At 42.0% G+C, this 16,467-nt stretch overlaps 1 protein-coding gene across 6 annotated transcripts in view; it reads left to right on the forward strand.

Annotated features, from left to right (window-relative positions):
- Nucleotides 1–16,467, forward strand: part of nlk2 (nemo-like kinase, type 2) — a 176,548-nt gene that overhangs the window by 73,127 nt on the left and 86,954 nt on the right. For all 6 annotated transcript variants that reach the window (XR_007570637.1, XM_050056055.1, XM_050056040.1 and 3 more), the window contains exon 2: nt 7,475–7,604. Coding sequence is in view for 5 of the 6 variants with exons in the window: in XM_050056055.1 (XP_049912012.1) it covers nt 7,475–7,604 (130 nt within the window). In the remaining variant the exon portion in view is untranslated. The remainder of the gene's footprint in view (nt 1–7,474; nt 7,605–16,467) is intronic.

The raw sequence follows: 16,467 nt of genomic DNA on the forward strand, positions 1-16,467 counted from the left end.
ACCAGTGCCCTGGACCCTTTACTCATAGCCCTGGTGAAATCCAACCTCTCTGTTCTAAGCCCCCTTATCACCAAGATCATTAACCACTCCCTCCAAGCCGGCAACGTCCCATCTCTCCTGAAAACTGCTGTCATCAGAGTACTTCTCAAAAAACCCACCCTAGATTCAAACGTCCTCTCTAACTACCGGCCTATTTCCAACCTCCCATTCATTTCCAAAGTATTAGAAAAAGCAGTTGCCACTCAACTCCAGAAAAGCAGATGCAGAAAAGCTTGTCCATGCCTTTATCTCCTCCAGGTTGGATTACTGTAATGCACTCCTCATCAGGGCGGCAGTAGCTCAGTCCATAGGGTCTTGGGTTGGGAACTGGAGGGTCGCCTGTTCAAGTCCCCGTCCGGACCAAAAAATATGTGATAAATAAACTTTTTTATTATTATTATTTATTTGTTGTAGTGTACCATGCTCCTGGCCCATATTCTGAATTTGTATCTGAATTCTCAGAGTTTTTATCCAGTTTAGTTGTTAAATCAGATAAAGTTATTATTGTAGGTGACATTGATAACATTCATGTTGACGTTGATAATGACTCGCTACTGCGTTTATCTCATTATTAGACTCCATTGGCTTCAGTCAGGGTGTACATAAACCCACTCACTGTTTTAACCATACTCTCGATCTAGTTCTGACGTATGGAATTGAAATTGATAACCTAATAGTCTTTCCACAGAATCCCTCTCTATCAGATTATTATTTAATAACTTTTGATTTCTTTTTACTCAATTACACGCCACTCAGCAACAGTTACTATATTAGATGTTTATCAGATAGTGGTGTCGCAAAATTTAAGGCAAAGATTCCATCGACGTTGAGTTTAATACCTTGTCCTTCTGTAACAGAGGTTTCCCGTACCGACTTTAAACTCTCCAGAATTAATCATCTTGTCGATAGCGCTGCAGGCTCGCTGTGAACAACACTGGACTCTGTAGCACCTCTTATAAAGAAGTTAACAAAGCAAAGAGAGTCCGATCCTTGGTACAACTCTCAAACCCGAAAATTAGAACAAATGTCGTGGAAATTTGAAAGGAATTGGCGATTAACCAAACTGGAAGAATCTCACTTAGTCTGGGAACAAAGTCTCAAAACATTTAAGGGGGGCCTCCGCAATGCCAGAGCAAACTATTACTCAGCATTAATGGAAGCACTGTAGCCAGGCTGACTGAGAGTCACAGCTCTATTGAGCCTTGTATTCATTTAGCCCTTAGCAGTAGTGATTTCATGAGCTTTTTTCATGACAAAATTCTAACTATGAGAGGCAAAATTCATGACCTCCTGCCCTCAAACGGAACCAGTCTGCCGTCAAACACAGCTGTTAGACCTAATATATATTCGGATAGCTTTTCCCTGATTTCTCTTCAACAACTGACCGCAATGATTTCTTCATCTAAATCATCAACGTGTCTCTTAGACCCCATCCCAACTAGGCTACTCAAGGAAGTCTTACCTTTAGTTAACACTCACATATTTGACATGATCAGTATATCTTTATTAACAGGCTATGTACCAGGGAACTGCCCATTGGTCCGAAATCCCATTGTTCCGACCATATTAAACCCATTGTTCCGAAGTTCGTTTCGAAATCATCATGGTGCCCTGTGGTTAAGGTCTGGTTAGGTTTAGGCACAAAAACCACTTGGTTAGGGTTAAGAAAAGATCATGGTGTGGGTTAAAATGAAAAAGAAAGTGACAAACACATAAGCTGTGAGCCTGCTTCGCCTCAAGCCTTTCCCAGCTGAACCAGAGCCGGTCGCGGCGCACCATCAAGGTAGAAATACGTCCGCCAGGAGCCGTTCAGCACCGCGGACTGTCAGACTAATGGGATGTCGGACCAATGGGCTGTTGGACCAATGACATGGACCCATGTACCACAGTCCTTTAAGGTAGCTGTAATTAAACCTCTTTTAAAAAGCCCACCTTGGATCCAGAGGTGTTAGCCAACTATAGACCAATATCTAATATCTTTCAAAGATCCTTGGGAAAGTAGTCACAGACCAGCTGTGTGATTTTCTCCATGATAATAATTTATTTGAGGAATTTCAGTCAGGATTTAGAGTGCATCATAGCATTGAGACAGCACTAGTCAAAATTACAAATGATCTTCTGATTGCTTCAGACAAAGGACTCGTCTCTGTACTTGTTTTATTAGATCTTAGCGCAACAGACCATCAAATTGACCATCAAATTCTGCTATAGAGACTGGAACATTTAATTGGCTTTAAAGGTTCTGCACTAAGCTAGTTTAAATCTTATTTATCTGATCATTTTCAGTTCGTTCATGTTAATTATGAATCATCTCTACATACTAAAGTTTGTTTTGGAGTTCCACAAGGCTCTGTGCTCGGACCAATCCTATTCACTCTATATATGCTTCCCTTAGGTAACATCATTAGAAATCACTCTGTAAATTTCCATTATTATGCAGATGATACACAATTGTATTTATCCATAAAGCCAGAAGAAACTGATCAATTAACTGAACTTCAAAAATGCCTTAAAGACATAAAAACCTGGATGACCACCAATTTCCTTATGTTAAATTCAGATAAAATTGAAGTTATTGTTCTTGGCCCCAAACACCTCAGAGACTCTTTATCTGATGATATAGTTTCTCTGGGTGGCATTGCTCTGGCCTCTAGCACTACTGTAAGAAATCTCAGAGTAATATTTGACCAAGATTTGTCATTTAATTCCCATTTAAAACAAACCTCACAGACTGCGTTTTTTCATCTGTGTAATATTGCGAAAATTAGGCCTATCCTGACCTGAAAAGATGCAGAAAAATTGGTCCACGCTTACCTCTAGGCTGGATTACTGTAAGTTGCTATTATCAGGTAGCTCTAATAAGTCTTTAAAAACTCTCCAGCTAATTCACAACGCAGCTGCACGTATACTAACAGGAACTAAGAAATTAGATCATATTTCTCCTGTTTTAGCTTCTCTGCACTGACTCTCTGTAAAATCCAGAATTGAATTTAAAATCCTTCTCCTAACGAACAAAGCTTTAAATGGTCAGGCTCCGTCATATTTTAGAGAGCTCATAGTGCCATATTATCCCACCAGAACACTGCGCTCTGAGAATGCAGGGTTGCTCTCAGTCCCAAAAGTCTCCAAAAGTAGATCAGGAGCCAGAGCCTTCAGCTATCAGGCTCCTCTCCTGTGGAATCATCTTCCTGTTGCGGCCCGGGAGGCAGACACCGTCTCCACATTTAAGACTAGACTTAAGACTTAACTTTTTGATAAAGCTTATAGTTAGGGCTGGCTCAGGCTTGCCTTGTACCTGCCCCTAGTTAGGCTGACTTAGGCGTAGTCTGCCAGGGGACCTCCAATAATACATAGAGCACCTTCTCTCCTTCTCTCTCTCCTTTGCTGACACTCCTGTTACTGCATCTCACTAACTTGGCTGTACTGCATGTCACTAACTCAGCTTCTTCTCCGGAGCCCTTGTGCTCCACTGTCTCAACTTATATCACAGCGGTACCTGGGTAGTGTGACTTGTGTGGTTGTGCTGCTGCCGTGGTCCTGCCTGATGCCTCCTGCTGCTGTTATCATTAGTCATACTTCTACTGTTATTATACACTTATGATTATTGTCACATATGTATACTTAAGCAATATCACCCTTGAGCTTGTGATGTTATACTCGTATATCGTCATGGCTGTGATTCGGTCATAGGCATGAGGCCGCAGGCCGTGACGATGTACGAGTATAACATCACGAGCTCGAGTGTGATATTGCTTTTCTACAACAGTTCAACAGTTAAACAAGCAAGGCTGATTAAGAAATGTTGAAAAATAAGGACAAAATAGATGATTTAAGGATTTTATTTGTCTTCCGCCAACAAAAATAGTTCCCTCAGGACTCCGCTGTCACTGTTGCTATGTAACGCAAACATGGTGCGCCTGGCACTTACTCTTTATACACATTTATCTGCACATTTCCATTAATTGTGCAGCAGGTGAAATAAGTCTCTGGTGACTGCATGGTGGACTGTCGCTTCACAGGCACAGCCGACAAGTTTGAAAGCAGTTGACGGCTCATTTTGTCTACCTCACAGTGTTAGCTTCGTTCTTGCTTTTCTTCAAGTCACTGAGCTCCGCTGATGAAACATTGACAAACCTAGATGTGTGCTCAGATGGATTCAGCTTCTCCTCTCCCTCATCTTCTTCTGATGACCATTCATAGTTAAATTCAAAACTTATTTTAGGAAATAATTGATATATTTTTGGCTGTTTGACAGTGGAAGAATGAATTAGCCTATAACGCAACCGCTGACCTAACTGACATTAACCGTCATTTTTGATTTGATTGTTGATTGCAATCAGCTGTGAGGTGGAGTGATACATAACACAGTGAAATAACCGTGATGTTGTACTCCAATATCATCACGGTTTTACTGTCTCTCGACCAATCAGATTGCAGGGCCGGAACTAACTGTTGTATAATATCAGATGTTGATATATACTTTCAACATATTGTACCACAATAGCCGTAATTAGAATTATAATATTATTACTTTAATTAATGTTGTTGTAAGCTACTGTCATTACCGTCTGTCCTGCATCTCTCTCTGTCTCTCTTTCTGTCTTATTGTGTCATATGGATTACTGTTCATTTATCATGTTGATCTGTTGTGGACGACATCTATTGCACGTCTGTCTGCCCTGGAAGAGGGATCCCTCCTTAGTTGCTCTTCCTGAGGTTTCTACCGTTTTTTTTTCCCCGTGAAAGGATTTTTTTTGGGGAGTATTTCCTTATCCGCGATGAGGGTCCAAAGGACAGAGGGATGTCATATGCTGTAAAGCCCTCTGAGGCAAATTGTGATTAGTGATATTGGGCTTTATAAATAAAATTGATTGATTGATATATTATGAATTAATGAAAACCAAAAAAATGTAACGATAATAACAAAAAATCATGCATAGTAAACACACTTTTGAACTGGTTCAAATGGTGTGGTCGAGTGATAGAACTCAACTTCAGCTATCAGAAATAAAAATTTGTCTTCAATCATGGAATTTATGTAAGATTAAATTTTCCTTCAGGCACCAGCCTTTTTGAAAAGACAAAATTATAGCCAGTGAACTTAGTCTCTAAGACTGCTTTAGAGTTCTTGGCCCAGTGTACAGTGGCCTTATATTTCACAAACACAAATCAAAAGATCTGGTTCTTTATAAATGGAAGTTTATTGAACTTTTAATTATACAATTTAGTGTCCTACCAAACGGAAAAATTCTGAATAAATGAGTACAATGAATACAACAGTGAATTTGTAAATGAAAGCAGACCACTGTGTAGACCAGGTAGAGTCTGTAGCTGTCCTTAATGCTGACCAATAAATTTGATTTTAGAGATTAATGCATCATTTAGCAGTTGAGAGTGTAAGAAGCACCAGGAAAGAGTGTGAAGCAGTTAAATACAGCAATTTTCAAACAGATCTTTTAGTCCAATGCTTATAAAGTTATTAAGAACTTAAGCATCAGCTCATTAACACACAGAAGATGTACTGCTTCACCTGACACTTGTGATGGCAATGGAGGGACAGGGCAGCATGCTCTTCTTCACACTGTGGTATTTTCGGACATTATCGGCTGCTGCATGGTGATTTGTCTTGAATCGAATTTCTCCATCTCTCTCTCTGTCAGCTGACAGCTTGTCAGCTTTTCACCCTCCCTCTTGTTGGGGCGGAGTCAGTTTCACAGCTTTTGCTAGACCTCATTCAATTCTGTGTCTTTATAAAGTCTCTTTTTATAAAGAGTTGCTATATGAGTCCTCCAGAGTTTCAGTGACAGCGACATGAAACCAAAACCACTCCCATCAGAAACCTTTGATTTGAATTTGGTTAGATTTTTTTCCCTTTTCATAGAATTGGAATTAATATTGTTTACTTCACATTTTTAATTCTTAAATGAATGTTAAGGTCCCCTACCTTTAGAATGGCACCAAACACATATCATAATATTAAACTAAATTCCAAACAACTCCTTGATGGAGGATCAGGAGGAGACAGAAACTTGGTTAGTTTCCCTGGTTTCTACATCAGAACCAACATGTTAACACAAACTTCCCTTTGTTTGAGTATGTTAGCTAAACATAACTCATCAATGAATGTACGTTGTATTTTGCATGCAAAAATCAGTCTTTTTTTTCCCTTTTATGTGGTGGAGCCCCCAATTTTGGGGTGGCACACCAAAACCAAAAGGCAGGAATTCTATTATGCTGTTGAAGTACATGTAGTTGAAAACTATGCCAGGGACAGCCATTTTTAGGATGAGATAGAAGGTCAACAGTATATGCCCCACAGAAGTGGTATGCATCTTCTGAAAGTATGGAACATAATGATGAATTTGAGATGCAGCACAGCAAGTGTCAAGTTTTCCTAGTCAAAAATCAGTTTAAAAATTAGTATTTTGGTCAGGCCCTATTCAAACTTTGAAAGTTTGGAGTGTATAAGGGCTTCAAACATTATGATAGAAGTATAATGACCCTATGCTCAATTATGTTTCCCTTTTAAAAATTAACAAAATGCCTACTAGTTTCAGGACAATTAAATGGCCACTATACAGACTAACATCATCACACATGAATGAAATTGGGCTCATTGAGTCAAGAGTCTCAGCTTTCAGGATATTTTTCAATTTCAAGTCTCTTTAGGGACCCCAGGCAAGTATGCAGAAATATTCAAATGCACAACTTTTAGAATATGCAAAAATAACACATATATACTGCATGCAAGATACTTCATGTTTTATGCCAAAAACTACATGGGACTAGCACAAAGTGGGCATGTCTGTAAAGGGGAGGCTATTGGGTACCCAGTGAATCCATTTTCATTAAGATATCTGAAGGTGAGATGTCAAGGGATCCCTGTGAAAATGGCCATACCCGTTTTTCCCTCACCAAAATCTAGCCTAGCTGCACACTGGCTTTTAAATGAGCATATCACAGTTTCATAAAGACAGAAAGTCAGCCTCCAGTTATTTTCGATTATTTTCATGAATGGGGGCCAGTGGAGGGCCAGCAATTGTATCAGGGTGGCCATGCCACACCCCAGCCCTGCCACCCCTAAGAGGCGCCAAAGCTTGTATTGTGTGATTTTTCGTCATGGCCAGAGGAAAGCAAGATAGTGGCCATAAAAAGGGGATGGGATCATAAATGGACTCGTTTGTCCCTTAATATTCTGCTTATCTGTCTTGATTTAGAGATCAGAATTCTCTGTAAGACATTATGGTGGCAGTCACCCATATACCCCACACTAGCCTGTAGTCACTGAGATGGAGTGATACTGTAGGTGTCTGAAATATTCAATAACTGCTACATTACATGATCAGAGTTACTCTATTAACCTAACATCAACAATATCAAAGCTCTAAATCTTCATAAGAGCCACTGAACCTTAGTGTTTGTCCTCTTCACCCAGGTCAGTGACGGACCCCCGAGATGGAAAGCGAGTTGCCCTCAAAAAAATGCCCAATGTCTTCCAAAACCTTGTTTCTTGCAAGAGGGTATTTCGGGAGCTGAAGATGCTATGCTTCTTCAAACATGAAAACGTAAGTACACAGCAGTGCATTTGTCATCTCCAGATGCAAACACACTTGACTTGACTTCCTTTCCACCTAGTATTAGGACAGGATGTCAAACTTCATTTAGTTCATGGGCCGCATGCAGCCACATTTGATCTCAAGTTGTCTAGACCAGTTAAACTATGCACATGAACCTATGAAAACCCACACCTCCAAATATTTCCCTTTCTTTTGATGTAAAGAAGTACATAAGATCAACAGACTAAGGTGTCTTAAAAAACATAATAATTTTAACATTATGTCTCAGGTACTCATAACTGTTATTACATGTGCATTTTCCATACATGTCCGCTCCTGTGTAGTAATGCTGGCAGCACCTCTCCAAACTAAAGTGGAAGCTATTGAGGAAGCAGGTGAAGTTATTCCCTGCCTTACAAACCATTTACACATCTTACACAGACTTCTCTGCTCTGATTGGTTGTTTTTGTTCTTGATCATGTACTATTGTGTCAATGTCGTGACAGTTTTAGCAAATATGACAAAGTTATTGTCATTAAAGTTGCCAACAACAAGGCCATTAACTAAAAGTTTTTCCTCAATAACCTCCTAATTACTGCTTATTGATAGAAAGTAAGAAAATGTCTGTGCATGAATCACACTGTTAATATGCTCTTTTTAGTATGGGCTTCACAAGGTGGTAGGACCACAAGAATAGTCTTTCTCACTTAAAGAAGTATTTAACTGCTGGAAAGATGTTCTTTTCATAGAACTGGGCTGTCTATGCAGAACAAAGATGCAAATTGCTGCTACATGGCATGAGAAAACAGAGACAACTTTCATGCCAATAAGGAGAGAGAGAGAGAGAGAGAGAGAGAGAGAGAGAGAGAGAGAGAGAGAGAGAGAGAGAGAGAGAGAGAGACAGACAGACAGACAGACAGACAGACAGACAGACAGAGACAGTTCAGTAGAACAATAACACTCTTAACACACTTTGCTAGCTTGACGCTAATGGCAGTACTCACCAGGTTGATAAAGTGCCTCTGCTGTTTCACGCCGGCATTTTTCCCTTTTTACTCTGTTGTGGTAACGTCTCTATAGAGGAAATATCAAAAAGGCTGGGCTGTTGGGCCCAGCTGTTGTTAAAGGTTAAAGTTAAAGGAGATAGAGAAGATAAAGTCGCAGAATCAGCCAACACACTCACCTTGCAGCATGGTCTCAAACAAAAGGGACTCAAATAGGCCACTCCCACATTTAATTAACCTTCCTCTTCCTGGATTTTATCCTGAGAGGACTGATTGGTGCATCTCTCCACCTGATCTCAAGGAGTTATGTACCCTGCTTAGTAGGTCCCCCTGCTGGCCCCCAACTGACATTACACCCCACTTCCACTGTACAAATTCTAGTTTTCCACCCTCGCTGCTCAGCTTCTGCTCCTAAGTCTGCATACCTAAGCTTTTTTCTTTCATAGGCTTCTTCCACTGAGTCTTCCCAAGGAACTGTCAACTCAATGAAATAAACTATCCATTGAGTCACTGACCACAACACTATGTCAGGCCTCTGAGTGGTACAAACTATTTCCTGCGGAACAACAAGCTTTCCCCCTAAATCTACTTGCATTTCCCAATCACAAGGACCCTCTAGGCGGCCACACCCTTGCCTCCTTACTACTGTACTACACTTCTGTATTTCTCCCCCTCACGGACAAACTGAATTGCTAAACTCCTATTCTTAAAATCTTCTGAATCTGCCTGTCTTCGTTTCCCTTCGATGCCTGCAGCTAAACTTTTCAACACCTGCTTATGTCACCATGTATACCGGCCTTGTGACAAGCTAACTTTACAGCCTGACAAAATATGCTTTAAGGTTGTGGTACCTGAACACAATGGGCATGATGGGTCCCCATTTACCCACAGTTTTAGGTTCTGGGTGGTTAGTAACACATCGTATGTAGCCCCTACCAGGAATCTAATACGATTCTCCTCCATATTCCACAGGTCCCTCCAACTAAGCTTCCTCTTCTCTACACTTTCCCAATTCAACCACTGTCCCTGCTTAGCCTGGGCCACTGCCTTTGCACCTGTCAATATCTCCTCCTGTCTACGTATCTGTTCCACAACCAGCTTTCTTTTATCTTTGGGACCTGCTTTATTCCATACCGGTTTGTCTGAGCCAAGCCCCAGGCCTCCCTGGCCAAACTGAATATTACCTACAATCTCTGCATGCCTAAGAGCTGCCTCTGCCTCCTGAACTGCCGATCTTGGGTTCCATTTCCTCCCCTTGGTTGGATTTGGAACCACACTCCTTTTTTTTTTTCTTTTTTTTTCCAAAGATATTTTTTGGGGCAGTTTTGCCTTTATTTGACAGGACAGGTAAGCGTGAAAGAGGGAGAGAGAGAGAGGGGGGATGACATCCTGACCTTGGTACATTTAAATTCCTCTGTTAAACTAGATACTGGCAGCTGAAGTATCCCTTTTCCATACAATGCAACACTACTTACTTCAACTTTCCTTGAAGTTATGATTCATCTGTTCTATCCAATCCTTCAGCCACATCTTTTCTAAATTTCACCACCTGTTCCTCATCATTCAACTCGACATTGTACCACCTACCTAAGGTCTTTACTTTTTTTTTTTGGAGATCAATTATATATTGTTCTTTTTCAAGTTACAGAGGCAGTTATTCTGTGTCCAGCGTGACCCAGTACAAATTACAATGGCAACAATACCTGCCCCAACCCTAACCCCCCAACCCATGCCTAAGACACAGTAGAATTTGCAGGCCTATGCAGATATATACAAAACAGTAACATTAGCTACAACAGCAACAAAAATAGTAATAGTGACAATACATAGAAATTTTATTTTATTTTTTAAACGAAAGGAAAAAAAATTACAAATAAGGAGAAAATATCACATAGAAAATCTTACATAAACAAAGCATCGTCACTCAGTCACTCACTACTCAACCATACAGTCACTCACTCATTCATTTCCAGATGTGCATCCCACGGAACACCATAAGCCCACATTGCTGCACGCAGCTGCAAATAGAAAAAAAGAATTGCCCGGAAGGTTATAAGATTTTTGTAAGTCAAGAAACTCACAGAGAACTTGTTGTCCCACAATGTCTTGGAATTTGTGAACGCCTTTGTCACACCATTGTGGAAAAATAATTGGTTTGCCACCTATTAAGAGGGAATAATTGTGAAAGGTGGGAGATTGATGAAAGAATTTATTACAAGTTTTTGCTAATTTCTGGACTTTATGCCATACAGTAAAGATATATGTAATAATTGGAACAAAGTCCCGTTTCACTATTTTCTGTGGTATACTTGAATATATAGGAGTTGCTAAGTGCTAATGATGATTTCATCCAATTGATTCTATATCCAGATAAATTTCCAAAATTTTCAAAGGTCTTAAGCAAATGAGGCAGTGAATTAGATAGATTTTTTGTAAAAATTAAAATATTGTCGGCATACAAAGAGATGTTGAAATTGAAAAAGAAATCACATAGTATACCAAAACAACCAAGCAAAGAGAACTGGTTTGATTCTCACTGCCAAAATTTGAGAAAAATATTGAGATACTATCAAATCAAAAACACAGACAATGTAATAATCCTGACCTTCGCCATCAATACTGTAAAACATTAAACCAACACAAAAGAACACTGAGAGCAAAAAGAGCGAAACATATCCAACACCAACTTCATGTAATTGAAAAGTCCAATGGCACAACACATTTCTGGAAATATTGGAACTACCTCACTAAACCACAGCAAGATGACCTACCTATTCAAAATGGTCAAATATGGAAAAATCACTTCGAAAAATCTATAGAGAGAAATAAATCTGAATTCAACCCAACAGGACCTCTGTAAAAAAAACTCCAGACATTAGAATCTGTGATTAAAGACTTTCCAATCACAGAGCAGGAGTTATTAGCAAAAATCCAGAACAAAGACAGAAAAAGGCCAGTGGTCCTTGTTGTAATGTGAACATTATTAAGTTAATCTTTATTAGAATAAGAGCACAATAGCCATGTGCCCACCAGGGGTCGATGTTGTAAAAGATAAGCTGGTTACTATGTGCCATTTTATTTTGAAGGACACTTCCGCCTCCGGCATGTTGTTGTATGCTTTACCTCTGGCCGACAGAAATGTTAGCAGACGAGCTCTGTATGTACTTTTCATTTTGCTGTCCTTATATAAAGTGCAACTACGGCCAAGACGTTGTCGAGTGGTTCTTTTAAAGCTGAGGTTACCACACATTTTTGGTGACGTGTCGTCTCTGTTTTGTTGTGTTATTAGCGGAGCTAGGCTAAAGAGTGCTAGCTAGCTAGTTAGGCGGCTGTACCGTTATGAGCGGCCCACGGACGAACAGCACCAGGAGGGGAGACACGATCTGTTGCAGAGGTGCAGTGCAAGGACGGCAGGCACAGTGTCGGTGGCTGCAGAGGAGCAGCTCGGGGAGGAGAGAGAAGCACCTGTGGCTGCAGAGGAGCTGCGTGGGGACGGGGAGCCCCACGCTCGGTTGGCTACATACGGGACTATCGGTGAATTTGTGGGGGGAAACGAGGACTGGACGGAGTATGAGGAAAGGTTGGGACACTTTTTCCTCTGCTAATGGGTTTACTGAGGAGGCTAAAAAGCGCTCTATTCTCCTGAGTGCATGTGGAGCAAAGACTTATAAGCTGATAAGGAACTTGGCCACACCGCGGAAACCAGGGGACATCCCGTATGATGAACTGGTCACGCTCGTGGGGAACCACCACAATCCAAAACCTTCTGTGATAGTCCAACGATCCAAGTTTCACAGCCATTTCAGGAAGCAAGGTCAGTCTGTAGCCAACTTTGTTGCTGAGTTACGGCAGCTGTCAGAGCATTGTGATTTCGGGACAGTGTTGGACGATATGCTCCGTGACAGATTAGTGTGCGGCATTAATAATGATGCTATACAGCGCCGATTGCTGGGGGAAAACCCACCACTGACTTTCAAGAAAGCCCTGGAAATTTCCTAAGGTATGGAGATGGCTGCTAATAATGCAAAAGACATTCAGAAAGGAAATGGAGGGCCACAGACAGCAGCAGTGCACCAAGTAAAGAGAGAGACTGGTAAGCCTGCAAAGCGAGTGGAGTGTTTTCGGTGTGGAGGGGCACACTATGCAAATGATTGCAAATTTAAAGTAGGGATGCACCGATCCACATTTTTTCACTTCCGATCCGATCCCGATACCTGAATTTGGATATCTGCCGATTCCGATACTATTCCGATACCAGAGCTCTGTTTGCTTTAATATTATTATTATCATTATTGTTGATTTTATATGAGGCTGTAATAAACTCCTCTCTACAGGCAAGTATGATATATACATATCTATGTATGCATGTATGTCCCAAAAGGCAACTTGAGGTAAGTGTAAGGTCAGAAAAGCAGAAAATCCTGTTCACAGGAAAAATCCCATCCTGAAAACAAATATGCAACTGTAAGGGTTTCAAATTGATTGTCAATATTTATTAAATTCCAAGACAGTGTTAAACTACTAGTGCAATATACACTATCAAAAAACAAAAAGTACCTGTCATATTAATCTGAACAGCACAGATACAAATCAAGTAGACACTACTATGTAGTAGTGTTGTCATGGTACCAAAATTGGGACCCACGGTACGATACCAGTGAAAGTATCATGGTTCTGAGTAGTATCATGACAGCGAAAATGAGGCAGATGTGCCTTTTGTCATTTATAAAAAGATAATTCACTTTTCTATAATACATCGATATTTCAATGGAATAAATTACTTAATGACTTATTCATACTTCAAAAACGGCATCAATAAGTGATTAACATAGGGGGGATCAAAATAAAATAAATAAATAAAATAAAAATCAACCAGCCACCCTCCTCCCCTGACAGTCCCTTCATAAGTAATGAACAGTCCCTAAAGTGCGGTGAGGTTTGTGGACCGTTACCTGCCACAAAGACAGAAATGTGAATGGCTCGTTTCTCCTCTGACACGCCACATACCTGTGTGCCGCCACGACTCGGCTGTTCAGGTCCTTTTGGGCAGCCATGATGCCAAAAAGAGGACATTATTGGACCTGGAGTCGGACTTCTCTGTCGCCGGTAAGCTGTTCTTGCGCCGCGCAGCACTATGAGCCTCCGTCGTATTTGACAGGAATACATTCCCGTCTGTGTCTGTGACCCCTGTTCAACCCACAACCGGCAGGATTTGCCTTTAGTTTCTGCTGCTGGTTGAAATCTGTACTCGCACAGCGTGCTGAATGATTTATTTTGTGCGCACAAAGCTATTTTTAGTCGCAAATGCGAGTAAAATGCTCGCACCTTAGAGCTCTGTAGTGGAAAACAAATCACTGTAGCATATATAAACAAATCGAACCTACAAGTAAAAATAAATTAATATTAACTTTCACTGCTTAAAGATACTCAATAGCTCAGTTCATACCTGAAATGTCACTGGATACAAACCACTGCAGCGACATATCGAGTGCCAGGTGGACAGCGCGCCATTATTGGACGCCGCATGGACACTCACGTTCTTGCGATTGGACTTTGGATTTATCCCACAGTAGTGGTACCTGAGGTACCGTAGTACTACAGTACTCCAGCATTATGGTATCATATGTACCGTCGTGTTTTAGTACCGCGTTCAGTGCAACACTACTATGTAGCAATCATCATATCATTCCAGCAGACAACGTGAAAGCACAGACGTGGCTCGTGGATCGGAAATTTCCGCAGGTGGATTGGAAATTTCTGATCCGTGAATTACGTTGGTACCGATACTGGATCGGATCGGCCCCATCCCTAATTTAAAGATGCTGTCTGCCACACTTGTAGCAAAAAGGGACACTTAGCTAAAAAGTGCAGAAGTTCAAAGGGGAAGGGGAAGCCTGGGCTGGGAAAAACGCATCAGGCTCAGGCAACTACACACTGCCTAGACGAAGAGGAAGTGTATTCCTACAACATGTTTGGGGTGGAAACGGACGAGGAACCACCTGAACCCTATTATGCCACAGTCACTGTCAGAGGGCAGGACATTACATTTGAGATTGATTCAGGGGCTACTGCATCCGTCATCAGTGAGGAGACGTACAGGAGAATGTGGGGGTCTAACCTGCCTCCCCTCAGACGATCAAAGCTCAGACTTAGGACTTACACAGGGCAGCCCATTCCTCACTTAGGAGTGATCTATGTGGACATTTCAGCAGAGGATCAAAAGGCGAAAGGCAGGCTGGTGATAGCTAAAGGCAGCGGGCCCAGTCTTTTGGGCCGCGATTGGCTTCGCAAAATCCGACTCAACTGGTGTGAGATAAAGTATGCACGCACGACAGAGGACATTCTGAAGCGGTACAGTGATGTGTTCAGGGATGAACTGGGCACACTGAAGGGCATGACAGTAAAGCTCCAGCCCAGGTCAGTACCCTATGCCATGAAAGGCAAAGTTGAGGAAGAGCTGGAGCGGTTGCAGAAGCTGGGCATCATCGAGCCCGTCCAGTTTTCAAGGTGGGCGGCGCCCATTGTTCCCGTTTTGAAAGAGGACAAAACTGCCCGGATATGCGGGGACTATAAGCTCACGGTGAATCAGGTCTCGAAGCTGGAGGAGTATCCGTTGCCACGCATAGATGACCTGTTTGCAACCCTGGCAGGCGGTAAGCTATTCACAAAGCTTGACATGAGCCAGGCGTACCAACAGCCGCTACTTGAGGAGGATTCAAAACAGTACGTCACAATCAAAACACACAAGGGATTATTCAAGTACAATCGCCTGGTGTTTGGAGTGGCGTCCAGTCCCGCCATTTTGCAGTGAACAATGGACAGTCTGCTGCAGGGGATTTCGCATGTCATGGTCTACCTGGATGATATTTTGATCACAGGGGCCACGGAGGCAGAGCATCTGGCTAACTTGGAACAGGTGCTGAAGAGGCTCTCAGAAGCAGGGCTGCGATTAAAGCGCAGCAAATGGGACACAAGATCACAGCAGAGGGACTCTGCCCAGTGGAAGACAAAGTGAGAGCTATTAAGAAGGCCCCAAGCCCCAAGTGTGTCACTGAACTCAGATCATTTTTGGGCATGGTGAATTATTATGAAAAATTTCTGCCCGACCACTCAAAGGTTTTGGCCCCACTGTACAAGCTGCTTCACAACGACACTAAGTGGCAGTGGTGTGAGGAGCAGGAGGACGCTTTTAAGGAAGTGAAAGAGCTCCTCCACTCAGCGACGCTCCTAGTTCACTATGACCCAGATAAGGAGATAACCCTTTCATGCGACACTTCGCCCTATGAAGTCGGGGCAGTCCTTTCGCATGTAATGGAAGATGGATCAGAGAAGCCGGTTGGCTTTGCTTCACGTACCCTGAGCAGCGGAGAAGGGATATTCACAGCTGGACAAAGAGGGTCTAGCCATCGTCTTTGCTGTCAAGCGCTTTCATCAGTATCTCTATGGCCGTGCATTCAAAATCTATACAGACCATAAACCACTGATGAGCCGGTTCAGTGAGACCAGATGCATCCCACCGCTAGCCTCAGCCAGGATACAGCACTAGGCACTCACACTGTCAGCCTACCAGTACACTATAGTGTACAGAGCGGGTAAGGATAACGCAAACGCCGATGCGCTGAGTCGGCTGCCTTTACCTGAAACACCTGCTGTTACATATGTACCTCCAGAGACTGTTTTCTCATTAGAGAGGCTGGCAGAGACACCTGTAAAAGCATCCCGGATAAAGCAGTGGACAGAGAGGGACCCAGTCCTGTCCCAAGTCAAAACTTTCCTTTTACAGTGCTGGCCCAGTGTGGTGGAAGGAGAGGAGTTGAGGCCTTATGCTAAACGCAAAACAGAACTGAGTCTGCAGGATGGCTGCATCT

The sequence above is a fragment of the Epinephelus moara genome, chromosome 2 (assembly GCF_006386435.1).
Source record: "Epinephelus moara isolate mb chromosome 2, YSFRI_EMoa_1.0, whole genome shotgun sequence".
Taxonomy (NCBI): domain Eukaryota; kingdom Metazoa; phylum Chordata; class Actinopteri; order Perciformes; family Serranidae; genus Epinephelus; species Epinephelus moara.